The 27,805-nt window shown below is 49.0% G+C and overlaps 1 protein-coding gene across 2 annotated transcripts in view; it reads right to left on the reverse strand.

Moving 5' to 3' along the window:
- Positions 1–27,805, reverse strand: part of DPYSL2 (dihydropyrimidinase like 2) — a 118,762-nt gene that overhangs the window by 16,501 nt on the left and 74,456 nt on the right. For both annotated transcript variants that reach the window (XM_020869691.2, XM_020869696.2), the window contains exons 4-8: positions 19,757–19,921; positions 17,540–17,601; positions 16,502–16,582; positions 15,480–15,548; positions 9,328–9,448 (exon numbers count right to left, since the gene is read on the reverse strand). In XM_020869691.2, coding sequence (XP_020725350.1) covers positions 9,328–9,448; positions 15,480–15,548; positions 16,502–16,582; positions 17,540–17,601; positions 19,757–19,921 — 498 coding nt within the window. The remainder of the gene's footprint in view (positions 1–9,327; positions 9,449–15,479; positions 15,549–16,501; positions 16,583–17,539; positions 17,602–19,756; positions 19,922–27,805) is intronic.

A 27,805-nucleotide genomic window follows, 5' to 3' on the forward strand; every position in this document is an offset into this window, starting at 1 on the left:
CTAATAGGCTGAGACAGAAAATCAGATGTGACATCAGTGGGATGAAGTATTTGAGAGCAAGTATACAGCCCTCCACATCTGCCTGGACCCCTGAGTCACCATTCTCAGGGCCCCCAGATTCATAGCAGACTTTGTCAGAAGGAGAAGTAAAGGACTTCACACAGTTGAATTACTGAGATTTCAAGGTTTGCAGAAGTCTAGCCCAACTCAATATACTGTCAGGAAAGAATGTTGATTTCCTGGTGCTTAACTCATGTCCTCTTCTCTAGCCACTCATGGCCAAGCCAGAAAGTTGGAATCATTTATGACCATCGAAAGCCAATGCTGTAATGCCTTACACACATCCGTTCCTTTCCACTCTGCTTGGTGGTGGTTCAGTCGCTAAGTCGTGTCGAACTCTTATGACCCCATGGACTGTAGCCTGCCAGGCTCCTCTGTTCAGGGACTTCTCCAGGCAAGAATACTGGTGTTGGTTGCCATTTCCTTCTCCAGGGGATCTTCTCAACCCAGTAATCAAGCCCGTGTCTCCTGCATTGCAGGCAGATTATTTACTGACTAAGCTAGAAGGGAAGCTACTCTGCATACCTTCCCTTAAATCAGGGCTTCATAATTTCTCCCCAGCTCACTCCAATAGAGGGCTTCCCAGGTGGTGCTAGCAGTAAAGAAACTGCCTGCCAATGCAGGAGACAAAAAAGATGCAGGTTCGATCCTGGGTCAGAAGATCCCCTGGAGGAGGAAATGGCAACCCACTCCAGTATCTGCCTGGAGAACCCCATGGACAGAAGAACCTGGTGGGCTACAGTCCACAGGGTCACAAAGAGTCAGACACAACTGAAGCGATTTAGCATGCAGCATGCACCCTCCAATAGAACCTCCCAGTCAGAGTTCGGATTGTTTTCTGCTTTCCCCACCTCCTTCCCTGCCTCTGCATCCATTCTCCACAGCACTTCCAGGGTGATCTTCCTAAAACATAATCTTCATGGGCCATTCTCTTACATAAAGACCTCTGAAGGGATCCTTCTGCCTTCAAGGATAGAAATGAACTTCTCACTGAAGCATCTCATGCCTTCCTTACGCAGCCTTACAACAAAGCTGGTCTCTCTTTTAACACTGTCCAAAAACTCAATCCCAGCCTCCACTCCAATAATCCAATAAGCACCCAGTTTTAAATTTTTTTATTTTTCACACAAATATCATATGATATCACTCATATCTAATGTTTTAAATCTAGTGTTTTAAAATCTTATCTCTTAGATTAGAACCTAATGTTTTAAAAATGACACAAATGAAGCTATTCACAAAACAGACTCACAGATCTCAAAAACAAGCCTATGGTTACCAAAGGGGAAACATGTAGGGGGGAGAGAGATAAACTGGGAGACTGGGATTAACATGTACACTCTACTACATATAAAAATAGATAAGCAACAAGGATCTGCTATATACCATGTGGAACTCTACTCAATATTCTATAATAACCTATATGGGAAAAGAATCTGAAAATGAATGAATGTGTAGGTTTAACTGAATCACTTTGATGCACACCTGAAACTAACACAACATAGTAAATCAACTGTACACCAATACATTATTTTTTTAAATAATAGATTTTTTTTACTTTTCTACTTGATGGAGATACCCTGAGGAAAATGACTCTGTACTCAATAACTGTGTTGAACTGATTGAAGGGTGTGATGTTTTATGAAGTCAAGGGATCCGAGCTGGAATTTGACCTCAGACCAGCCCCACCACCAGCAGGAATGCACCTCTTCCACATCCTCCCACTGTGGGGCTCCCGCACCCCCACAGTGGTCCTGCCAACCCGGCCCTTTTCTCCAAACCCAGCATCCTCAAGGCCAAACACTTCTCAGTCTGGAATGCGTCTCCTTTCCTCTGCTCAGCCTTTCCCGAGGCCTTATCTCTTGATAACGCAGCACAACACCCACTCTGGGACAGTGGCTGCCTTGCGAGCTGGCCCTGGGAGCTGCCCCCATCCCTCCCACCCCCCAACTCCAGACTCAGGAATCTCACAAAGAACACTCTGTTCCTCTGGGGAGTGTTAGAGGCCTGGCAGGCAGCTCACTTGAGGAAGTCAGTGACAATCCCCAAGCAGGAAGGAGGGCCCCAGAACGTGGGGACAGCCTCACCCTAAAGGAAGCCCCCAGGCAGAGGGGGGCCAATGCTCAGAATCACCTGGAAGGTCCCCGGCATTCCTGACCTACTCAGAGCATCCCAGGCAGGCAGGATGGAATCCAGGGAGCCGTAGGGCAGGTGCATAGCCTGTTTCAGCTCATCCCAGAGCAGAAAAACCTGCATCCCGAGAAAGCCCTGGCTGCCGTAAGGGATGTGTGTGAAATGCAAATGCCAAGCAGGCCCCCACAGCCCCGCAGGCCATGGTTTTTGGTTCACGCATCAGCAGAAGTGGCTGAGCTGAGGGTGGCCCTGCCGACCCACCCAGGACTAGAGGTTCCACTGGCTCTTGTTGCTGTTCAGTTGCTCAGTCCTGTCTGACTCTTTGCGACCCCATGAACTGAAGCACGCCAGGCTCCTCTGTCCTTCACTGTCTCCCAGAGTTTGCTGAAATTCATGTCCATCAAGTTGGTGATGCTATCTAACCATCTCTTCCTCTGTTACCCCCTTCTCTTATCTGAGCATAAAGGTGAGGTCTGGGTGAGGCCTTAGGAAAACAGAAGATCTGTAACCTTATAGGTTTCTGAGGATTTCCCTGGCAGTCCAGTGGCTAAGACTCTGCGCTTACAATGCAGTGGATCTGGGTTCAATCCCTGGTCAGGGAATTAGATCCCATATGCTGCAACTAAGAACTTGCATGCCTCAACTAAAAAAATCCCACATGCCACAATTTTAATTAATTTTTAAAATTCAGTTAAGATTAAAATTTTTAATTAATTTTAAAATTAAAATGTTTAATTAATTTAAAACTAAATTAAAATTAAATTTTTTAATTAATTTAAAAAAGAAAAAAAGGTTTCCTGGCTTTGTCGACCTGAAACTAATCAAGAGACAGAACTGCCTGGAGAAAAAGAGAGCTGCCTGTCTTTGGAAATCCTTGGACGAGCATCAACGGTTTCCTGATCTTCCCGTAACTCACTATTGTTCATCCTCTCCTTGATCTGCACTTCAGTCCTGCCTTTAGAAATCTGAGGACCAGGAGGGTCCGGTTCCCGGAATGCATCCTGCAAGTGTGAGCACCCTTGACCTCAGCCTTCATCTCACTCCACAAAACACAACTCAGGTGGGGATGCGGGAGCTGGTGAAGGAGCTGAGGCCCATCCGACCTATGCACAGGCCACACAGCTCGACACAAGGGAATGAACTCAGCCTTCAGCTTCTGCAAAACCCAGAACTGGGTCGGAGTTTCAAGGCCATTGCTGACCAGATCTGCCTCCTTAGCCCGAGGCTGAGCCAGGACTCCTGGGCCAGGGTCAAGTGAAGATGGGGGACTTGGAGAAATAGAAAGGCATCTTTGCAGCTCATTCCTGCTTTGCCCTGTTCAGGGATTCAGAAGTCCTTGCTGTTTTGGGGTTTTCTCCTCTTTAGCCCCCAAAGACAGGGCAGAAGCTACATCACCCTAGAGGAGGCCTCTACCTCTGCCCATTTTATGAACACTGTACCTGAGACAACCACGGATGGACTTCCAGACCCCAGCCAGGCCACAGACACCAAGGCACTGCATCCCGGAAATAATTACCACTAATAATAAACCACAAACTAGGCTTCACTGGCCTTTCTACACGCCTCCAAATACACTGCTTATGTTTTCTTGGCAGCAAGTTAGACCTTCATGCTTTTCTTCTCCGGGGAAAATCTAAACTGAAGGAGATGACCCCAGGCCAGCCGTTGGCAGGCTCCCTAGGATAGCCGGGAACAGGAGGGCTGGGGTGGTGTTTATTCACAACGGCCTGAGCGCATTCATGGAGAATAAAGGCAGGCTGGGGGTCAGAGATGTTTGACAGCTCCCGCCCGGATGGTTAGTCATTTCCCATGAACAAGAAGCAGGAGGACAAATCCAGAGAGAAACAATGGGAAAACGTTAAGTGTGTGTGTATTTCAAAACACAGCCTTAAAAGCACAGTGAAAAATTATATAAACACTGGGAATTCCCTGGTGGTCCAGTGATTAGGGCTCCACTCTTCCACTGCAGGGGACACAGGTTCCATCACTGGTCCGATAACTAAGATCCCTCAAGCCACGCAGCACAGCCAAAAACAAACCAAAAAATAACCCCAAAATACCAAAAAAAAAAAAAAAAAAAACCCACCCTACGCAAATAGATACAAGCTCCGGAAGTTGGTGATGGACAGGGAAGCCTGGCATGCTCCAGTCCATGGGGTTGCAAAGAATCAGACATGAATGTGCAACTGGACTGAACTGAAACATACACACACACCACTCTCTCTCTCCTCTCAGAGACCCCAGGCCCTGTGCACGGATAACCCTGTCAGATTCTGGTACCAAGAGTAATTCTAAAGGAACAGAATCTTAAAAGTTTTCTGGATGGGTCCTGGGGTTTCTGGAATTGGTTCTCTAACCTGATTTAAGGTACTAATGACCCCACTTCAGTAGTTATAAGACAGCGCTGGCAGTGCACAGGATGATGAGGCAAAAGAAATGCACAAAATACCACATCAAGTGCTTACAAGAGGCAAAGTTCTGGGTGACTGTGTATTTGATACCTTAGAATGTTTTTATCAACCTGAGTATGACAGTATTAGCTGGTTGTTCTTAATTACACTGGACAAAGTGAGGAAAGACAAGGATGACTCAGGGATTCAAATTCCCAGCTCAAGGGTTCCATAAATGAACCAAAAGTTTCTATATCTACTCCAAAAGAGATCCTCATGTCCAGCAGCCTCAAAGCCAAACCGACTGAAAACTGAACCCAGGGTCTCACCCTGCAAGTGGCTGAATTGAACTCCCAATTTGCAAGCATCTGCTATTGAGATGAGGGGGTTGATGGGGGAGGAATTCTGCCTCCAGACGACTTCCCTTTGCAACATCAATGCTTTCCTGAATCTCCAACCAAGCAGCCTACCTGCAGACTTGCTTGCCAGTGCCCACAATGCATGAGCCAATTCTTTAAAATCTGTGTGTGTGTGTGTGTGTGTGTGTGTGTGAGAGAGAGAGAGAGAGATATTAACTTGCTTGCCAGTGCCCACAATGCATGAGCCAATTCTTTAAAATCTGTGTGTGTGTGTGTGTGTGTGTGTGTGTGTGACAGAGAGAGAGAGAGAGAGAGAGAGAGAGAGGGAGAGATTGGTTCTGTTTCTGCAGAGACCTGCCTAACACAAATTTTGGTGAGATTCATTCACAGCCCAACCAATGGGGCACTCTCTGGGCTCAAGATTACTAGGCTGTGCATCAACTTAACACAAAGGATTCGTCCCCAAGCTGGGATGGTCCTCACAGAGCCCCTGACCATGTGCTTCTCATTACACCCCCGCCATTCCTACTGAACCTCAGGGCACAGGAAGTCTTGTCTCAAGTTTGGGTTGTGAACATTTCTGCATCTGGGTTTGGGGCTGGGGGAGGGATGCGGCTCAGATGAGGTCACTGGGCACTGCCCACGTGCCACCACTCACACACAGAAGGCATCGGCACCATGTTCAAGATCACACGTGGACAAAATGCAGTCGGAGGGAGCCTATGTGAGAGAAATCCCTACAATGGACTCTTCATGAAAAGAGAACCGGCCCAGAGTCTAGATCTAAGGGTTCTATTTCCTACAGGCTGGATGATCTGGGGCAAGATAGTCCATTTTCACATTTCGGTGTCCCTTCTGTGACATCGGCCTTTGAAACTGACCAGGGTCTAAGCTCTTTGGAGGGGTGAAAACTGCCCAAGGTATTCTGGTGCTGGCTGTGTCTTCCCTCACTTCCTTGTTTGCAGACTGGGGTTAATGGGAGGCTGTCCTGCTGATGACAGGATGGAGGAGACAACAGTGGCGATGCTGGCTCCCCACAGGGAGCCTGCATGAAGCTGTGGCCGGTGAAAAACCCCTGAAAACAGGCCTCGCTCAGGCTCCATCTTGGGCTTCCCTGGTGGTTCAGATGGTAAAGAACCCACTTGCAATGCAGGAGACCTAGGATCAATCCCTGGGTCAGGAAGATCCCCTGAAGGAGGGCATGGCAACCCACTCCAGTATTCTTGCCTGGAAAATCCCAAGGACAGAGGAGCCTGGCGGGCTACAGTCCATGGGGTTGCAAAGAGTCAGACACGACCGAGTGACTAACACATGCTCACTCTTCAATCATCACAGTATCAGGTACAGTTACTACCTGTATTACCCGTATACACAAGGTATAGTCCTTGTGGGCAGCATCTCATTTAGGCATCACCCTTGCCTTAGGAGATTATCACTGTTACTATCCTCCCCATTTAGATTGGAAAAAGGGACCAAAAGATGGTAAGTTATCTGCCCAGTATCACAAGCTAATGCCTAGTGGAGCTGGGAGTTGTCTCAGGACAGGATGCTTATCCGAGAGCACTAACGTTCAAATGCAGCTTTATATTAATTTTCTTCTTGGTCACTGGGGAATCCTGGCTTCCACATTCTCCATAACTTTGCCAAGTGTCAGACTCCAGTTTCTACCCAGTTTGTTAAGGAACTAAACACCAACAGATACCAAGGAGATAGCCACAGCATCTCCCATATTAAAACAATCTCAAAACAGGAAGGTGAGTCAGACATTAGTGGGGACCTTCATGGCGTGAGGTCAGATGCAGATGATAAAAGCCCAATTCCACATTTCAGCAGCTCTGAGCCCCAGTTTACTCAGCTGCAGAGTAAAGCAAGTATAGAAATTCCTGCCCCAGAGCCTCCCAAAGGAATTAAGTTCCCAGAAGACGGAAAGAGCCTACGAGCAGGCTAAGATTTCTCCTTCTTGCTAATTAACACCAGGATGCACCAGAAATTCCTTACTGGTGGCTCAAGTTAATCTAAAGCAAAGGCTTTCAAGGTCTGCGGGCAAGAGCTGTTGAATGCAAGAGCTACCCTGGGAACCACAAGCAAGCACAGTTGGACTCACCCTGAAGGTTCTGAACGAAGAGACTGAAGTCCCTTCCTGGTGCTCAGACCCCAACACACAAGCAGGTTCCAGATCACAAGGAAAACACAGGGACATCCTGGGGCGCTGAATCGCAGAGTATCAGAGGGGGCCTGGACTCTAATAACACACTCCAGCTTCAAATGGAAGAGCTGAGACACAGAAAGGAGGAGCCGCAGCACTGCTGGCAGGGCAGGCCCCGAGCCCAGAGCTCTGCAACCCCAGAGCAGGAGCAGGGCCACCTGCCCCAGAGCAGGAGCAGGGTCACCAGCCCCACAGCAGGACCAGGGCCACCAGCCCCAGAGCAGGAGCAGGGTCACCAGCCCCAGAGCAGGAGCAGGGCCACCAGCCCCACAGCAGGACCAGGGCCACCAGCCCCAGAGCAGGAGCAGGGTCACCAGCCCCAGAGCAGGAGCAGGGCCACCAGCCCCAGAGCAGGACCAGGGTCACCAGCCCCAGAGCAGGAGCAGGGCCACCAGCCCCACAGCAGGACCAGGGCCACCAGCCCCACAGCAGGACCAGGGCCACCAGCCCCACAGCAGGACCAGGGCCACCAGCCCCACAGCAGGACCAGGGCCACCTGCCCCAGACTGAGACACTTCCATCTTGCAATGCTGACAAGTGAGAGCTGGAATTGGAAAGCATGGCTGCAGTGTCCAAATTCTGATAAATTGAAAGCTTAATTATATTGAAACTATATTAAAATGTTTGCTTAACTTTCTGTTTCTTATTTTCATCTGGGTAGGGTATGGTTACTAACAAGCTGTGCCCAGCTTCCCGTTTTCAGACACAGCACCAGCTGTCTCCCTTCAACATGGAAGCAGCAATACTGCTTCCAAGGATCAAAACTGGGGCTCCTGTATTGCAGGTGGTCTCCTGCATTGCAGGCAGATACTTTACCAACTCAGCCACCAGAGAAGGTTCCATTGCACAAAGGCAGTTCCTTCCAGCTGCCAGGAGGGGGCAGGTTTCTGAAACACTGGTAAATGCAGCAACCATTTCATGCAGCGCCTGAGGACTGAGACCCCAAGGGCGCTCAGAGGACAGGGGCCAGGAATTCATTGCTAGGGCCATCTAGAAGCCATCAGCTCCTGGGACAAGCTGACTCAGTGGTCATTGAGCAATCTGTTCTAAGTCTTGCACCAACTCATCCACCAGTGAAAAAAAAAATCCTCCTGATCCATGTGGATCACATCTCACTGAGAACCAGAGAACAAACCAGAGAGATCAGAGGGCTCCCGTGCTAATGGAGAAGAAAAAAGATACGTGAAGAGAGATAACAAAGTCAAAAAAGAATGAGAGAGAGAGACAGAGAGACCAAGAAAGTAATGCAGAGACCAGGAGAAAGCCAGAAGTCAAGAGAGAGAGAGAAATGCAGACAGAGATGGAGAAATGCAGAGACAATAGGGTTGGGAAATATAATGGAGGGAGAGAAGGTAGAAAGGAGGGAGGGAGGGAAGATCCTTCTATGATAGTCTTGTCCAGATCCAGCCAAGATCCACCTCAAGTCCACTAAAGAGAATCAGTCTCCCTTTCTGCATACTGAGCTACACTCCCAAGCAGAGACCACGGTGGTGTGATTACCCGAACTCATAGTCAAGGTAGCTGCAGTAGGTCTGTGTTGCGTTCATAATGGATAAGGTGATCAGGGCACATCCCCTGGAACGGTACTTAGTAGATTAGTTTCCAAGAACCTTCTCGCTGGAAATAAGAGCCAGCCTCAGCTCAGAATATATCGCCACCATCTACAGGGCGCCACTGGGGCACCAGAACAGGATATGATGGTGGGGTGGGGGGAGGGGAGCCGGGGGGCGGGGCAGAGCCACGCCCCCACAAGCGTCTCCTGCACAGGCCAGCGGAAATCACTCCCAGCCACAGAGCGGAAGCGCACTTTGCAATGGAAGGTTCCCCAGGATTCTGCGGCAGATGGAAACTGACGTCATCTGTGTATGTGCCTGGTTTATTTAGACTGCATCAAATTAAATCCAACTCTTCTACAGAAGTGAGAGCAGGAGGCAAAGCGTGTGGCCCACCCACCCTGCGCTGTGCGTAGCTTTAAAAAGATACCAACTCGGTTGCAGCCCCGGAACAGAGCGAGAAACAGGAGCTGCCCGCCGCACCCAGATGTAATTAGGTTAATGCTGCAAAGTGATGAGAGCGCTGCGGCCCGCTTGGCAGGAGGAGCTGGAAAAGCAGTCCTTGTCCCCACCTACGACCCCTCCAGAACCTGCGCTTGCACAGTGGCACCGCGGGCAACACTTACCCTTTTTCCGGGCCTGGGCGATGACTTCCGCTGCGCTCTTGCTCATCACCTTGGTGATGTACAGGGGGCAGTTGGTCTGGTTGGCGATGGTGATGGAACGGTTCACGGCTTCAGCCTCGACCTGCAGAAGAGCATCCCACTGTGAGAACTGTGTCCACTGTTCTGTGAGTTCCCTGAGCTCATGGCTGCCCTCCACCCACAGGGAGGGGCTACAGTGAACCAGAAACCAATGTGTGCTCAGGGCTCTACCCCCAGCGGCACGGAGGGCAAGGGCAGTGACTTGCCCAGCTGACCTTTGTGGATGGTTCTAGGTGTGATAAGCAGCCACCTGGAGTCTGTAAAGGAATGCATTTTCTCATGAGTCTCAGGCCATTCCACCATATCCAAAGGCTCAGTAGCTCTGGGGGTGGGACCCAGAAGGGTGGGTCTTACCAACTCTAGGTGATTTTTATGCTTGCTAACGTTTGAGAGCCACCATGCCTGGAAACTGATGGCTCCCAGTTTGGTGCATTCACGCCAATTGTGTGGTCTCTCCAGTCAAGATATCCAGTGATGGAATTTTTGTGCTGGGCTTCAGTCCCATGCTCAAAAATGAAGTCAGCCTCACCCAAAGAACAATGCGATCTCACAGCACTCTGGGAACAGGGGCAGGCAGATCTGTGTAAACCAAAGGCCCCTCTGTATGGGCAAACCCATCATCACCAGCCATAGACTGGTACGCCCTTCCACACGAGATGGGTGGGCTGCTCTAACCAATAACCTGATTCTTTAAACCTGATGCTTCAGTGAACGATCGTCCAAAGACCCCAAGGGATGGGGCTTCCCTGGTGGCTTAAACAATAAAGAATCCGCCTGCAATGCGGGAGACCTGGGTTTGATCCCCGAGTTGGGAAGATCCCCTGGACAAGGGATAGGCTACCCACTGCAAAATTCTGGCCTGGAGAATTCTATGGACAGAAAAGCCTTGCAGGCTACAGTCCATGGGATCACAAAGAGTTGGACATGACTGAGCGACTTTCACTTTCACTTGTTCACTTCAGTGAATGATATTCCAAAGACCCCAAGGGATTACTTTTAACACCTGATCAGGTAAGACGAGTTCTTAGGTCATTGTATCGTACAGAGGAATCAGCAGTGTGTGCTGAGCATGGGCAGCTGAAGGAACAAATGCAATGATGAGACAGAGGACCTCAAAAAGCTTCTTGCTCCCTCCCAAATTCTGGCAAAAGGCTGACTTCCACTAACTCTTCCAGGCGAGGGGCTGGGTCTTCCTTGAATTTTTTGCTTCCTCTAGGCAGTTCCCAGGGTAGCTCCTGGTACCCAGCAGGTGCTCAAAAATGTTCACTGAGCAAGTAAGTGACTTCATTTCAGGTTAATGGTTAAAGCTAGGCTGGTTCCATAAAGAGCTGCCACTTTTCATAAGACATGACCAGCTCCAGACTGAATCATCTTAGCTAACCAATCTCTGTGGGAGCTCAGCCAAGAAATGAAGTTCTGTAAACTGCGCTAACGGGTGATCTAATTTAATATAAGAGGACAGCATCCTTCATACTTGGTCTCTTGGGCTTCAACTATGTGAAGAGAGATGTCTAGAGACCCACAGGCAAACCAAACAGCCCTTGAAAAAGCTCATTAAACATCCAAGTGTTTTTAATTCCTGGCATAGCTGAATGATCACCCTCCCCTCTCCGTGGCTCCAGTTACAACAGAAGGGCCTCTGGCCGGGCAGCGTGAAGGAGGGACGTCTTGCATCTCTGGGTCACCGCAAAAAGTACACAGGGGTTGTGCAAACAGGACTCCACTAGAATCTGCATGCTTTCCAGGGGTGCAGGTGACTGCCTGAATTCACTGTCCCTATCTTATAAGACTCTTCTGAAAGCAAACAGAGGCGCTATTCATAACTGCCTGGGGCAATGGGTGTGGACCAGGACTGCCTGGGGTGAACCAGAACTCACAGTCAGGCTCATCAGGGAATAAATGGAGCAGAAGTGCCAGTTCCAAGGGGCCCCTCCCCAAGAGGAGTTGTTTCTGTTAAGACTGGTTTGGTGGGAGAATCTGGGTCCCAAAGCCCTGTCTGGATTGGCTCATCTACTGAGGTCTGACCCCTCCCCTTCCCCAGCTGGGCAGTAAGGTCATGTCGTGGAGAGAAAAGGTCATGTAAACCCCACCTCTCCAAGTTTCACCCAGAACCATGGAAGGATTCACACATACCCTTCTGCAGGTACATATTGTGACCCCATGGACTGTAGCCCACCAGGCTCCTCTGTCCGTGGGATTCTTCAGGCAAGAATACTGGAGTGGGTTGCCATTTCCTTCTCCAGGGGATCTTCCCCACCCAGGGATAAAACCAGGCTCTCCTGCATTGCAGGCAGATTTTTTACCAACTGAGCTACGAGGGAAGCCCGGTACACGTGTGTGCCTCTGCTAGAAAACGTACATTGTCTCAGGCACACGGAACTCTGGCTTCAGTATTATGACAACAGTGTTATGTTTAAAAATAAAACTTTGTCTTTGTCTCTTTATAGAGCTGTCAGGGATTTAAGCGGTCACCTGAGCCATGCTTTCTGCTTTTGAAGATGAGCCACCCCAAGTTATGACCATACCCCAGTCATCCCATGCCAGTTAGGAGTTTTCCTTCTCCATCAAAAATTCTGTCACCTTCACCTCTGGGCCCCCACTCTCCACCCAGACAACAGGCTGTGTGTGTGTGTGTGTGTGTGTGTGTGTATGTGTGTGCGCGCCCACGCGCATACGCACACGCTTTGTTTTGTTTTTACTTTTGGCCACACAGCGTGGCTTGAAGGATACCAGTTCCCCAACCAGTGACTGAACCTGGGCCACGGCAGTGAAAGCCCAGAATTCTAACCACTAGGCCAACAGGGAACTCCCCCGACACCAGTCTTACATCTCTTACTGGCTCAGAACCCCATCACATGTCGCCCCATCTACTTACCCTGCATCTCCCCCTTTCTCCACCCCCTACCCCCCAGCTCATCCAAAATTCCCTTCATAAAGGACCACTTTCTCATCCATCTCGACATCCCCTACAGGCTGAGCAGTGCCTCCATCAAAATAAGCTCTTGGGTACAATTGATGGGCAGGAGGTTTCTATTAATAGATTTCTGCATCCCTATTTGTCTCCCTTTCAATCTTCTCTGCTGAAAACTGGGGGAAATCCTACCAGCCATCTCACTCAGTGAGTTGGAAAGAGCAGCAGAAAGAAGAGTATGCTTTGTGTGGTGGTTCAAGTCAAGTTCAAGTTAACCATCAGGACGCTGTCAATGGATCATGAAACCAGGAAGGAATTATGTTATTAACTGTGTTTTTTGCACTGGCAGCATCTCCCTAACTTCATACTAAAGCTCAGTTCCCTCAATATGCCGCCGTGTTTTATTCTCTTTATTGCTTATGTATAGTATGTGAAAAATAAAAGTGTTAGTCACTTAGTCGTGCCCAACTCTTTATGACCCCATGGACTATACAGCCTGCCAGGCTCTTCTGTGCATAGAATTCTCCAGGCAAGAATACTGGAGAGAGTAGCCATTCCCTTCTCCAAAGGATCTTCCCGACCCAGTGATCGAAACTGTGTCTCCTGAATTGCAGGCCCAGCAATCGAACCTGGGCCTCCGTTACCATCTGAGTCACCGGGGAGCCCTACGTAGAATATAACACACTGCTGTTAATAGATCCCTACCACTGAACTGAAAAGCCATCCCCGGGAGCCAAAGGAGAAGGTGCCAGCTGGCGCCTGGCGGCTCACACGGCTGTCCTAAGGATGCATCTGCGCAGAAGCACCGCAGACTGTGCCTGGCCCCGAGTCAGTGCCTCTGAATCAGCTCAGCAGCAGGTGCCCCTGGAAAGCAGACAGTCCCAAAAGCAGCCTCTTGTGGGACCACAGGACCCCCCCTCAAGGAGCCAGGACCTCCCCATATTGGAGTGCTTCTGGGGCTGCCAGCTCCCAAAGGAGGATTCTAGAGGTCCCAGCACAGCAGCGGCAGCAAAAGAAATGTCCCATGCCTCAAGGTGGAAAAACAGGTGATGTTTGTGGTCACAATGGCAACCAGGCCCCTCTTCTCTGAAAGCTGTGGCCTGTTCAATAAACCCAGGGAGGACTCGCTTTCTGATGGGGGTGTGCTGGGACCTGGGGAGGCATTGCAGTGGTGGGAAAGGTAAGAGGGGAAGCAAGCCCCCAGGAAGGCTCTGAAATGGAAACCAGCAGGCGGCTCTCACTAGGAGCCCTGGGCCACAGGAGGGGAGACGTTTACTCTCTCGGAAGTCAACATCCTCTTCCTATTCTCTCCCGGGCGGTTGGGACTAGAGGGGAGGGGCTCCCAGCCAGGCTCCCGGATAAAGGTGAAGAGTAAACATTCTAATGGAGCCCAGCCCCAGGTGTCATCACCTGGTTACACAGGCCACTGGCTTCCCATGGAGCTTGGGCTCCCGGCTGTGTGTGTGTGTGTGTGTGTGTGTGTGTGTGTACACTGAGGGTGGTCAGGGGGGCAGGCAGGAACTGCACTTGCTAGCTCTCTGATGCTGAACGTCACACCCCTGTGATTTCTTTACACAAGAGACCCAGGGGACAAAGACTGCCTCCAGGCAGCACCACACACAGGCAAGCAGAATGGAACGGGTCCCCTGGACACAGCTATCCTTTCATCTGAAGGAAATGTCCTGAGTCTCAGATGGTAATGAAGGTGCCCTGGTGTGCCTGTGTCTATGTATGCACATGTGTGCAACTATGTGTGTCTGTGACTCTGTGTGTGTGTGTCTGTGTGGCTATCTGTAACATTTGTGTCTCTGTGTCTGCAACTCTTGTTTCTGTGACTCTGTATGTGTATATGTCTGTGTGTCTGTGTATGTATATGGCTGTAATGGTGAGTGTCTGTGCATATGTCTGTGTGTCTGTGATGCTCTGTGTATACGTGTGTGTGTATATATATCTGTACATGTCTGTGTATGTGTGCACATATGTGATGAGAAGAGCAGAACAAGGAAATTAAGCCCTCGGTGTGTGCAAACATTCCAAGTGATTTCCACTTTTGCTTTTTTCTGCCTCTTTCCTACATTCTTTCTCCTTTTTCAGTCTCATCCCTCCCCACAAAGCCTAGGGAAAAGTCTGATGAGACGAGGCACTTCTCACCCCAGGCAGCCTGTTGATGGCACCTTCAACGCCACACGCTCAGAACCCATTTCCTTCTAGGGGGAGCAGAGCCCCTGCACCCACGAGTCCTAACCCAAGTGACCCCTCCCCAGACTCAGTGGGGATGTCCTAGCCCTGAAATGCTGTGACTTGGAGGTCCTGGTCCCATCCATACCCCTCTGACCCAGCATCTTCCACCACCTGTTTCTGGGAGGAAAAATCCTAATTTTAAGTTGTCATCCACATGGCAATTTTATCTGCCTTCTCTGCCTGTCCCTTTTCCCAGGACAGAGTCTCTTCGCTTCCATCAGACTCCCCAGCATCCTCTTTGCTCAGGGCCACCAGGAACTCCAAAGCCTGACCTTGAGGCTTTCCTCAAAGAGCTAGCTCCTGAAAAGTACTGAGGCCACAGATTCTCATTTAGAAAAACAGACTCTTCTGTCACGTAAGATGTAAGCCCTCCTTCTCACTCAGAAGCTTCACCATCCAAAGCAGTGACTCTCAACTCTGGGCCAGCAAGAACCCTGCTCTGAACTCTCCTCCCTCGACTGTGAAAGATTCAGTCTACCACACTCCGCTAATTGTGTTATACTCCGTGTAGACTTACCATGGAAACACTTACAATCTCCCTTCTGCCTTCTAGATACTCACAAGAGCTTCTATGGCAGGATGTTGGAGGCCCTGAGTTATGAACCACAAAACCCCTATTGCTGGATGCTAATAAACGCTGTTTGTGTTTGTCTACCCAAGGAAGGGCTTGGAGAATGAGAGCCAGAAAGAGGAGTCTTTAGGTTAAACAAGCCACACTGCTTTACCCCACAGCACATTCTAACACTTCACTGTGCCTGTGTAGACACTTCTCAGTGGCCGACTGTGACTTCTCCAGGGACCAGAATCAGCATCCGAGGGGAAGAAAACCAACATTCTCAACAGGCAGGAAGTGGGCGCTTTGTGGCTCTGGCGGCGCCGCCCCAGAACACGGACTCCTCCCCTCCATTCAGCAGGCACTCACCTCCTCAGGCCGGCTCAGCACATGTCCCTCAGGGCCTGTGATGCCCAGATCCAGGATCCTCTGCTGTTCCTGCAACGTTGAAAGAAAACCAGGCTGTCAACCCAGTCCATCCGAAACGAAATCAACTCTGAATATTCATCGGAAGGACTGATGCTGAAGCTGAAGCTCCAGTACTCTGGCCACCTGATACGAAGAGTCGACTTCACTAAAAAAGACCCTGATGCTGGGAAAGATTGAAGGCAGGAGAAGGGGATGACAGAGGTTGAGATGGTTGCATGTCATCACCAACTCAGTGGACAGCAAACTCTGAGAGATGGTGAAGGACAGGGAAGCCTGGCATGCTGCAGTCCACAGGGTCACAAAGAGCTGGACACGAACTGAACAATAACAAGGCTGTCGGGGGGAACCGGATCCCACATGAGCCTGATTGCCAAGAGCTGGGTAAAAGTCACTCCGATGAGACATCAAAATGGAACTGCTGGGACTTTCCTTCCGGTTCAGTGGTTACGACTCCACACTTCCAATTCATGGGGTACGGGTTTGATCCCTGATCGGGCAACTAAGATCCCACATGCCATGCAGCATGACCAAAAATTAAATTACAGTGGCACTTTTGACCCTCATCCCAAGACCCCACAAAGAGAGGGCTTGGTACCCCGTCCCTGGTCCTGCGTGAGTTATGACAGATCAGTTACAGCCCCCCCAGCAGTACAGCTATCCCCTAGGATGCTAAAAGCCAACACATCCCAGTCCTGGGCTTCAGTGTGACATGTCTGTATGTGGGTGTCCACATCCGCCTCCCCGCAGGCAGCCACATCACAGCGCTGAGAGAAAGGACTTCTCTATGGAAAGCCTGTTCGTCCTGAGAACACATCAAGGGGCGTGTGCGTCTCCGATCTTCATGCTACTGTAAGACTGTTAGCACGGTACCCCCGGAGGTGAGCTACGGCAGCCCCTCCACTCCCTCGAGCCCACGTCTCGCCCAGGGGGTCCGGTGGCGGTGACAACGCGGATGCACGCACCTCTGCGATGATGTCGCCGTTTTCCGCGTGGACCTGGGCAATCGCTCCAATATCCCGGATCACACTCAGGACTTCATAGATCTGAGAGAGGGAGGGCGTGGGATCAGAGACAGGGAACTCAGTGTTCCTGGTCACAAGTACCACCACCTCCCTGACAACCACCAGGACTAGCACCAGGACCCCTCGATGCTTCTATGAAGGCCAGCTTTTCTGCCACGCCCGAGGGCAGTGTTTCTGGTCACACGTAGCAGAGAATGACCTCTCAGTGGTTAACAGATAATCTACAGAGGCAGTATAACCTACACAGGCTTAGATGCGGAGAAGCTGCTGGGTGGCACCTGCTCTGCACCAGGTCTGCTGAAGGGGGTCTGAGAACCCCTCTCAGTTATACCTGCCCAGGCAGGTGCCTGATTCCAGAGCCTGGGAACACCAGTCCCGGGGGGCCAGGGCTCGGGCTTCATACCATCCCCTGAAGGGAGTGACATCAGGGACTTCATCCACCAACCATTCCCGTGAGCACACACTGGAGGCAGCTGTGGAGACAGCAGCAGTCCACGCTGAGTTTATTTTTGTGTGTGGTGTCAGGGCGTGCTCCCACTGCATTCTTTTACATGTAGCTGTCCAGTTTTCCCAGCCCCACTTATGGAAGAGACGGTCTTTTCTCCACTGTATATTCTTGCCTCCTTTGCCATAGATTAGGTGACCACAGGTGCATGGGTTTATCTCTGGGCTTTCTATCTTGCTCCATTGATCTATATTTCTGTTTTTCTGCCAGTACCATACTGCCAGGTGTAAAACAAATAGCTAGTGGGAAGCTGCGATAGAGCACAGAAGTTCAGTTCAGTGCTCTGTGATGACCTAGAGGGCTGGGATGGAGGTCCAAGAGAGAGGGGATATTTGGTTATATAGCAGATTCATTTGGTTATATAGCAGAAACTAATGCAACATTAGAAAGCAACTATTTGCCAAAAAACAAAAAAGACAACAGCAGTGGCCCAAATGTACCAAATGCCAGTAAGAAAAGCCAGCTTTTCTTACCTGGGAATCCGTGAGCTGGAAGCGATCTTTGAAAGCCATGTACACGAGGAAGGAATTCACTCCTAGAGGACAGACAAAGAACAGAGCTGGAGACATGACTCACAGATAAACCAAATCATCTGGGGAATAAGGAAGTCGTAATATGCATATGTGTGTGGAGAGAGAAACTCAGAAAGAGGAAGAAAGGAAGAGATAAAGAGAGACAGAGATAAAGACAGAGGCAGAAAGATAAAGCAAATAAATGTGATAAAACAAACAACTGGCAAATCTGGTACTAGGGTGCATAAGGGCTCTTTTTAATATTTTTACTAAATTTAAAACTATATCAAAATTTTAAATTGCCAGTATTTGCACACCCATTTTCACAGCAGCATTGTTCGAAATAGTCAAAAGGTAAAAGCAAAAAAAGTGTCCATGGATGAAGGGCTAAACAAAATGTCCATCCATACAGTGGAATATTATTCAGCCTTAAAATGAAGGGAATTCTAACACAGGATGTTAGAATCTAACATGGATGAGCCTTGAGGACATTCTGCTAAGTGAAATAAGTCAGTCACAAAAGGACAAATACTGTAGGATTCCACCTACATTCCACCTACATGCCACCTACAAGCAGAATGGGGGTTGGGGGAAGGGAAAGGTATGGTTTAACGGAGACAGAGTTTTAGTTTGGAAAGATGAAAGAAAGGTCTGGAGATGGACGGTGGTGATGGCCGCACGACAGTGGGAATGTCCTCAGTGTCACTGAGCTGTACATTTAAAATGACTAAGACAGCAAATTTCACATTATGCTGTATTCTACCATAATTAAAAGTTAAACATTAGAAAGAAATTTGCTCCTAACTGTTGTGACTTTAACAAGAAAGTGAATTCAAAGATCTGTAATAAATGTCTTTTCTCCGGTAAACTGACTGCCTTCTATGCTGATTTTTCAGAAATGTCTGTGGGTGCAACAGCAGATGTCACAGTTCTCACCCTGGCATTTTAGAGTTCTTGCTTCCAAAAGCACCAGACCAAACATCCCTGCTCAACATCCATCACAAGGGTAAACAACTGTACTGACCACCTGCTAGCCTTAGAGCTTAATTCAAGCCACAGGGGGTGCTGGAAGCTGCCTGTGTTCAATGCCTTGGGACACTTTGGCCCTTCTCTCCTGCTAGGCAACAGTTGCTATAGGAACCCTCCAGGCTGATGTGGAGTAAATTCATTATTAGCATTTAATCCATTTGAGTCTCAGCATCTGCAAAAGTGAGAAAGGTCAAGGATTACCTAGTTTCTTTCATGTGGGACCTCCATGTGGGAATGAATCTTAGGGTATCTAATCCGATATCCTCATGTGAAACTTTTACTGAGACTCATCAAATTTAAGTGATTTGGCCAAGGTCACACAGCTAGTTTGTGGAAGAGAAGAGAAATAAGCCCCAGACTACAGATTATCATTCTAAGCTTTTCCCACCATATCTGTAGATATCTACCACATCCATGCCTAGATTTTACTCTCAGCTCATGGTATTTCTGAGCCTAGAAGTTCCAGAGCCATAGAGCATAGATGTTTCCTTAAAGATTTGGATCCAAAGAGGTCAACATGTGACCCCATGTGATCTCCAGTCTATAGCCAAGGTCAAGAAGACCCCCAAAGATGATGTTGTCTGATAACATCACCCAACTCCCTAAGGTTCCTGTGGATAAGAGGGACCCAGAGGCACCTGGAGGTGATTAAGATCCCCCCAACATCCCTGGGAATCTTTCAGAACCCAGTCCTTAGAAGCTGGCTCCCCCAAATAGTCCTATGGAACAAAAAAAAAAAAAGACACCTCATGTGGTTCCAGAGCCTCATCACCCTGAAATCTACCCTGGTTCTCCTGGATTTACAAACAGAAGCTGCCAAAGTTCTGTACTCAGGATCCCAGGCTCTCCTCTAAGATTACCCAGAGTCCTCCCTGGGAGGTGCACTCTTCTCCTTTAAGAGCAAATCCCTCTGTCACCCTCAGCTCCCCAGCCCGGCTGGCACGCACACGCAGTGTGCTTACACCAATAAGCTATGACCGGTTGTCTGACCATGGCCAGGCCCAGCACAAGTTGCAGGCCACGCCCTCCCTCCTGGCAGGCGCAGCCGGCCCCTCGGGGCACCATGCACACAGCTTTTCCTCAGAGCTGGGGCAGCTCGTGGTCTGCGAAAGAAACGCCACCAGGGAGCGCCGGGTGGGAACGACCTACCATGGTCCTTCACCAGGGCCTCCATCTCCTCCTGCACGCCCTTGTGCCATTCGGTGATGTCCACGTGCAGAGAGTAGTCGCAGCAGGACTTGCTGTCGGCCCACTCCCGCCACTGGTCGAAGGCGGCCAGCAGGCTCGTCCCAGGCTCAGGAACCACGTGGTCAACTAGAAAGGAAGAGAAGTGTCGTCGTCACCAATAGGAGCTTCCAGGTGTGCAAGCCAGAAGCTGTTTCCCCATTTCAACCCTGAACAAGGGCTCAAAATTAAGATGGAACTCTACCACCAGGTTCTAAGAATCCACTTAACCAGCAGACTACCCAACAAGGAGAAAGCAGAAACTTGGCGTGGCGTGACTGCTCCAGTGAAACCATGCATGACCTGCCCAGATCTGATTTCCCAGCACAAAACTCCTGAAAGCACAGACCTCGGGCACATTTCACGGACAATGAGGCCTTTTGGACAATGGCAGTGTCAAATGGCAAGCCGGAGACACCAAGCCCTTTTCTGTATTGATAGCTATTTCAGGGACACCCTCCACCAGACGACAGGGAACTTGAAGATGCTGGACCAGAGCCACGCAGACGGGGCCTTTTAAAAGGTCCCCGGCAATTGCTTCTCCGTCTTTCGGCTAAGATCAAATGTAAAGGTTCCCCAGCATATCCACTATCTCATCACCACTCGGATTTCTGCAGCATAATACCACTTTGTAATTCAAGGGCGATCGTTCATCCTAAGAGTTCAAAGCATTTTAAAACTGTGGTTATTGTTATATTATTATTGAAATGGGCTGATAAGGAGTACAGAGGACTAGTCAGGCGCAGGTGGCTTTGCTTCTGGCTCCACTCCCCACCAGCAAGGTGAGCCACTTCATCTCCATGACCCTAAGTTTCTGGATTGGTTTAAAATAGAGATATGGGGACGTCCCTGGTGGTCCAGTAGTTAAGACTTCACCTTCCAATGAAGGGGGCACGGGTTTGACCCCTGGTTGGGGAGCTAAGATCCCACATGCCTCGCTGCCAAAAAAACAAAATATAAAACAGAAACAATATTGTAACAAATTCAGTAAAGACTTTAAAAAGTGGTCCACATCAAGAAAAATATTTTTTTTTAAAAACAGGGATATTACGTACCACATACATTCAATGTGGATTCAATGAAACAGCATATCTATCAACATTATATAATTTAGTCACTAAATCATGTCCAACTCTTTGCAACCCCATGAACTGTAACCCACCAGGCTCTCTGTCCAAGGGATTTCCCAGGCAAGAACATTGGAGTGGGTTTCCATTTCCTTCTCCAGATCTTCTCCAGCCAGGGATCGAACCTGGGTCTCCCACACTGCAGGCAGATTCTTTACCAATTGAGACACCAGAGAAGTCCAACCTTATGTCCCTCCCCAATTTAAATCCTCCAATGGTTTCCCCTCACTCATCAGATAAAATTTTTTTTAATATTTATTTGTCTATTTATTTGGCTGTGCCAGGTTTTAGTACAGAAGCAGGCAGGATCTTCAGTTGCAGCACGCTAACTCTGAGTACCAACACGGGGGTTCTAGTTCCCTAATCAGAGATCAAATCCAGGCCCCCTGCCCTGGGAGTGCAGAGTCTTATCCCCGATCGCTCAGTGGTAAAGAATCCACCTGCAGTGAGGAGTGTGGGTTTGATCCCTGGGTGGGGAAGATCCACTAGAGGAAGAAATGGCAACCCCCCCTCCAAGTATTCTTCCCTGGAAAATCCCATGGACAGAGCGGTCTGGTGGGCTACAGTCCATGGGGCTGCAGAAATTCTGACACAACTGAGCGCACGCCAGGGAAGTCCCCAGACAAAAGTTAAAGTTCCCGACAAGATCCTCGCCTACCACTAGAAAGCACCCTGGACCACCTGCCCCTTGCACTCTGCTCACCAGCCGCTCAGTGGCCGCCTTTGAGTTGCTATAATATTATCAGCCTGCTCCCCTCTGCCACAGGGCCTTTGCATGGGCTGTGGTCTGTCTCAGGTCTTGAAGAGCTCTCGCCCAACGGCCATGATTCTTATTACTCATCTTCTGCCCAGAGACACTCAAATACAAACCAAAGCGACGTATCCAAGGTCAGTTCAAACTTATGCAACCAAGAGGACAAAACCCGGGACTCTTGACGCCTAAAGCAATGAATCATCCTTTTATATATTCGATTTTCGACAGCCAGGTAAGCAGTTCTCAGCTAAGAAAATGCCAGCGCAGGCAACACTAGTGAGGTTGAGTTTCTGAGCTGGATCAAATCTCACACACACTGCTCAACTGCAATCAACTGAGCTTGGCTTTATATACCTGGAAAATATGAACATCGAAGCTGAATTTTCTTCTGACAAAATTTACTCTTTATAAGTAGCAGCGTATGTAATTAATAGTAAATACATAGCTGGTATTGTAATACATATAACATGTAATGTTACCTAATGAAAGCAATGAGGATGTATATTTTTTTGGCATATAATTGCCTTACAATGTTTTGTTTTGTTTTGTTTGCCTTACAATGTTGTGTTAGTTTTTTCTGCAGGAGGTAGACTTCTAATACAAGTCTGTTCCATCTACTAACACAGAAACTCTGACAAAGTGATTCCAATTTTTCTTTCTAAATTGGTTCCCCCTGCCCTCCGCAAAAAAAAAAAAAAAAAAAAAAAAAAGGACTAAAATTTGACTTAGTAGCAATCATAGTTTTGGCAGAATTTTCCCTAGTCACACCCTTTGCTTCATCACTTGCCCTCCTCCAAAGCTCCGGTAGCTGCTCATCTGTAGAGCAAAACTCTAACTCCTCTTTTTGGTTCTGAAAATCAGCCCCAACTTATCTCTCCAACGTAATCTCTGCTACCTACCCACTGCTCACCACCTTTGGGCCACCATGGCTGGCCATGTTTCATTCTTTGACCTGCCAACTCCCCCACCCCCGGATCTTTGCAGGGGCAGTGCCCTCTCTTTGGAAATCCATTCACCTTGCTCTTTCCTTGGGCATCTTGGCTTTTTTTCCCCCTTCTGATTGGGTTAAATGTCAGCACCCCAGGGTCACATTCCCATTTGCAGCAGTTTCTGCATCAGGTTTCCCTACTTTATGGCATGCATAGAGGACTGGAGGGCTACAGTCCAGGGGGTCACAAAGAGTCAGGCACGACTGAGCACACTTTACTCTCTGACTCTAGCCCCCACTCCACCCCACCCCACCCTCCTCCATGGGATGTAAAGTCTCCCAGAGCAGGGTGTGGATGCACTGATACAGGAAGTGCTCAATACGTATTTTCAACAAATGAATGAATGCTCCCTTCCAGCTCATACATCACCCTGCAAGACAGGTCAAGCTCAGAAGGGCATGCCCTCCTGGGAACACAACCAGATTTTCCTGTTCAACCCCAAGCGTATGTAAGATCATCGGGTGCTAGGCTCCTCAAACTTCAGAGAAAATTATCTTGAGAGCTAATTAAAACCCAGTTTCCTGGACATCACTCCCAGACTTTCAAAGTCTGTAGGCCTGGGCGGGGACCTGAGAATCTGCACTTTTCATAAGTTCCCCAGGAGCTGAGGGATCTTCCTGGGACCACCCTAAGTATCACTTGCTGTTATTATCGTCTAGTCGCTCAGTCGTGTCCGACTCTTTGTGACCCCGTGGAAGGTAGCCCACCAGGCTCCTCTGTCCATGGGATTTCCCAGGCCAGAATACTGGAATGGGTTGCCATTTCCTTCTCCAGGGGATCTTTCTGACCCGGGGTCGAACCCTGTCTCCTTCACTCGCAGGAGGATTCTTTACCCTGAGCCACCAGGGAAGCCGAGTGCAAACCTTTTCCCACTGACTCCCCTCGCCAAGGTCATTCACTTGTGCCGCTTTTACCATCAGGGTCCTGTTTTCTACACAACAGCTTTATCACGTACCAAAAATATCCGGTTCCCTCCCTATCCAAAAACAGCTCTTAGAGTTATGAACCCTTGAAAACTCAGGACTCAGGCAAAGCTGAGGACTTTGGGGAATAAACACATTTCCTGCCAGAATGAACGACACTCCGAAACGTGTCCACGAAATGACTCCTCATGTTTTCCCACAGTTCTCTTTCCACAGAAGGTCTCCTGGGAAGAGCTGCTCCAGAGAACAGGGCAGAGTGTCACAGTCATTTCCGGAGGGAGCAGAGATGCCCCGAGGAGGAGGACAGAGCCTGGAAACGACTTGCATGGCACCCACAGGCCTTTTCCCTGGTGACTGTCCTAAGCCATCTGTCCCTGGGAGGGCCTGGCTTCTGTCTTTAGAGGGACAACTCATCAACCCAGTCTGGTAGCAGGCAAGGAAAAGAAGATGGTCTTTGGGGTCGGTGAGCCCCACGTTCTGATGCTGACTCCCACAGCATCACCCTTCTGCTGTATATATTCCTTGGAACCACCACCTCTTCACATATGAAACATGGGCATCAAGCATCCATGCATGCAGGGCCTTGAGAAGTTCAAGAAAGCATGTGAAAGCTTCCCAAGGGGCTCAGTGGAAAAGAATCCGCCTGCCAAAGCGAGAGACCCAGGTTTGATCTCTGGTCTCACAAGATCCCCATACTGCGGAGCAACTACGCCCAGTTCACCACAACTATTGAGCCTGGGCTCTAGAGCCCAGAGCTGCAACACTGAAGCCCATGTGCCCTAGAGCGTGTGCTCCACAACAAGAAAAGCCACCAGAATCAGAAGCCCACACACGGTTACTGGAGAGTATCCCCTGCTCGCTGCAACTAGAGAAAAGCCCATGCAGCAACGAAGACCCAGCACAGCTAAAAATAAATAAATAAATCAAATTTTTACAAAAAGAAAGAGGTGGGAGGGGGGATCGGGATGGGGAATACATGTAAATCCATGGCTGATTCATGTCAATGTATGACAAAAACCACTACAATATGGTAAAGTAATTAGCCTCCAACTAATAAAAATAAATGAAAAAAAATTATAAAACCTTAAAAAAAAAAAAAAAAAGAAAGCATGTGAAAGCACCTGGTGAAATGTCTGGCATGTGCTGAGGTTTCATACCCTCAGGAGGAGCATCAGAAACACCACTGTGGTTTCAGTGGAGGGCCTGTGAATCTGGTTTATGAGGGAGCCAAAACATGCCCCAAGACAGTGGCCTGAATTGAGGCATTCCAACCAGTGTCTGGAAGTGCTTGCATCTAGAGGACACCAGCTCTTTCCCAAGGACTTTTATTATTTCTTTTAAAACTGTCAAAGGACGTTACACTTTTTTAAATAGCTTTATTGCGATATAATACACATACCAGTCAATTTACACATTTAAACTGTACAGTTCAATGGTTTTTAGTCTCGTCACAGAGTTCTGCAACCGTCACCACAATCTAATTGTAGAACATCACCCAAAAAAAGAAACCCCATACTCATCAGCAGCCCCTCCCCACCCCCACCCCCCCATCTCTCAACTCCCAGCCCTAAGGGACCATTAATTTGCTTTCTGTCTCTCTGGATATTTCATATAAAAAAAGAATCATACAGCATGTGGTCTTTTGTGTCTGGCTTCTTGCAATTAGCATGGTGTTTTCATGGTTCGTCCATTATAGCCTCTATCAGCACTTCATTGCTTTTTACTGCCTTGAGTGGTTTTGGTATCCTATTGTTACGTGTTCTGGATATCAGCAAAGTGTTAACGCCATGTAAATACATTGCTGCTCCTGGAAAATTCAAATCTAGGGCCTCTTTGGAGTTTGCAGTATTTAAAAGACCCTATTTAAAGTCCATGGAGCTGCAAAGAGTCGGACAGGACTTAGCAACTAAGCAACAACAATGGTATTTGTGGCGGACTAGACGGCCCAGCAGGTAAAGAATCCACCTGCAGTGTAGCAGACACAGGAGATGCAGGCTCGATCCCTGGGTCAGGAAGATCCCCTGGTGGATCTTGGCAACCCACTCCAGTACTCTTGCCTGGAGAATCCCATGGACAGAGGAGCCCGGCGGGCTAATCCATGGGGTCACAAAGAGTCGGACACAACTGAGTGACTAAGCACACGATTTTGGTAATGATAAGCACACCATCACGGTAATTAAAGATTCACATGTAGTTGTAAGAAATGACACAGAGAGAGCCTCAGACCCTCCACCCAGTCTGGTACCCCCTCCACAAGGGCAATATCTTGCTAAAGTGCATACAACATCACACCTGGGAAGTCAGCCCTGACATAATCTAAGACCCCAGATTTTTAAAAGGCCAGCAGTTAGTGTTTCTAATCAGTTCTTCATATTTAGAGCATACAGAGATGCCAGAAAAGTCACCCCCGCAGTCCTTGTCCTGGAATTGAGGGGGCTGGACAGGAACCATATTCCAAGCCTGCTGGGAGGATAAGCAGATGGAGCAGGAGGAAGATGGGTGTGGGGAGTCAGTCCTGCCGGGTCCCACCGAAGGCTCTCCCCCTGCCTCTCTGGAGCCTCAAACACAGAGCACTGGAGCGCAGGCCTAGAATCTCCTGTAGTCAGTACACACACCGCCCGTGCTCCCTGGGGCCTTTACCCTATCAGAAGGGCCCCTCTCCAGCCCCCCGTTCCAGAATCAGCACTGGGCCTCCTTCTCCAGGCCCCACGCTTAGCTGTGTGCGTGTTGGCCTCCTGTTTCCATCTGAGATAAATTAATGGACCTGAATTAAAAGCAAACCACCAGGGAGATGGCAGCACAGCCACCGCTGGCTTATCGCTGGAGCTGCCGGGCCAGCGTCTCCTCAGCCAAAGGCCGGAGACCTATTCAGCAGAGTGTGGCTTTTGTTGCTGGAGAGATAACAGCCTTTGGGGAGTCCGGGCTGCCAGTTAGGATAACATGGTTTTTGTCCTCAAAAGAGGCAGAAAAGGAAGAGAACGCACCTGCGCCGGGGAATATGGGAGACGCAGGGGAGGAGAGGCTAGGTCAGATGACGGAGTTCCTGGCCTGTTCTGCCATCTCTTCATCATGTGACTGTGGGTGAAACAGTCAACCTCTGGGGACTTGACATTCCTCATCTGTAAAATGGGATTGATACGAGTACCTAACCCGCAGGTTTCTAGTGAGGTGAAAATGAGTCAATACAGAAACCAACTGAAGAGTGCCTGCTACACAAGCGTGCTCCAAATGACCAGCAGGGAAGACAGAGTTATTAATACAACACTTCATAAGGAACACTCCCTCGTAAATCCCTTTGTGAAATATTAAAATGCCTCTAAACCACATGCCGCCAGGGCTAACTACTCGCCTTGTGCAAATATTCTGCTTCTCCTGCCATGCAAGGAAGCATTTTCCTAAAAGCTAGAACTATCTAGAACAATCGCAGGCATACCAACTGCTCGAACCTTGAGGCACCAGGGTCATACTTTTCTATCTGTCTTTCCCAAGCCTCCTTCAACATTATCTTCCTTTTAAAACTAAGCAAGTATTCCCCAGTGGCTCAGTGGGTAAAGAATCTGCCTGCAATGCAGGAGACACAGGCGATGAGGGTTTGATGCCTGGGTCGGAAGGATCCCCTGGAGGAGGAAATGGCAACTCACTCCAGCACTCTTGCCTAGGAAATTCCAGGGAGAGAGGAGCTGGGCAGGTCCATGGAGTCACAGAGTCAGACACGACTAAGCAACTGAACACACATGTTCATATCAACCATGTCGAGCCACAAGAAACCATTCAGTGTCCAGTGATCACTGCTAGAATCATTAAGCTAGAGATCTGGTGGGAATAAAGGCCATGGCAGGAGTCAGTAAAATGTATTTATAAAACAAACAAACAGCCTCTTCACTGATCTGATGAGTAACCAGCTATGGAGCAAACAAACTCTGCTCCTAAAATACTATTTTAGTATTATTTGGGGAAAAAAAAATACTGGGTTGGCCAAAAGCTTTGTTTGAGCTTTTCCACAGATGTATGGAAAAACCTGAACAAACTTTTGGGCCAACCCCATATACCGAAAGCTACACATAAGAATGACACTGGTCCATCCTCAGGCTGCTGCTCACTTCCTGCCCTGCCTCTCCTGCCAAGCTCTGGAAAGGGGTGAATGCTGTCATCACCCCATGTTTCCGCCCCCCTTCACTCTC

Source organism: Odocoileus virginianus, chromosome 31, assembly GCF_023699985.2.
Source record: "Odocoileus virginianus isolate 20LAN1187 ecotype Illinois chromosome 31, Ovbor_1.2, whole genome shotgun sequence".
NCBI classification, from domain to species: Eukaryota; Metazoa; Chordata; class Mammalia; order Artiodactyla; family Cervidae; genus Odocoileus; species Odocoileus virginianus.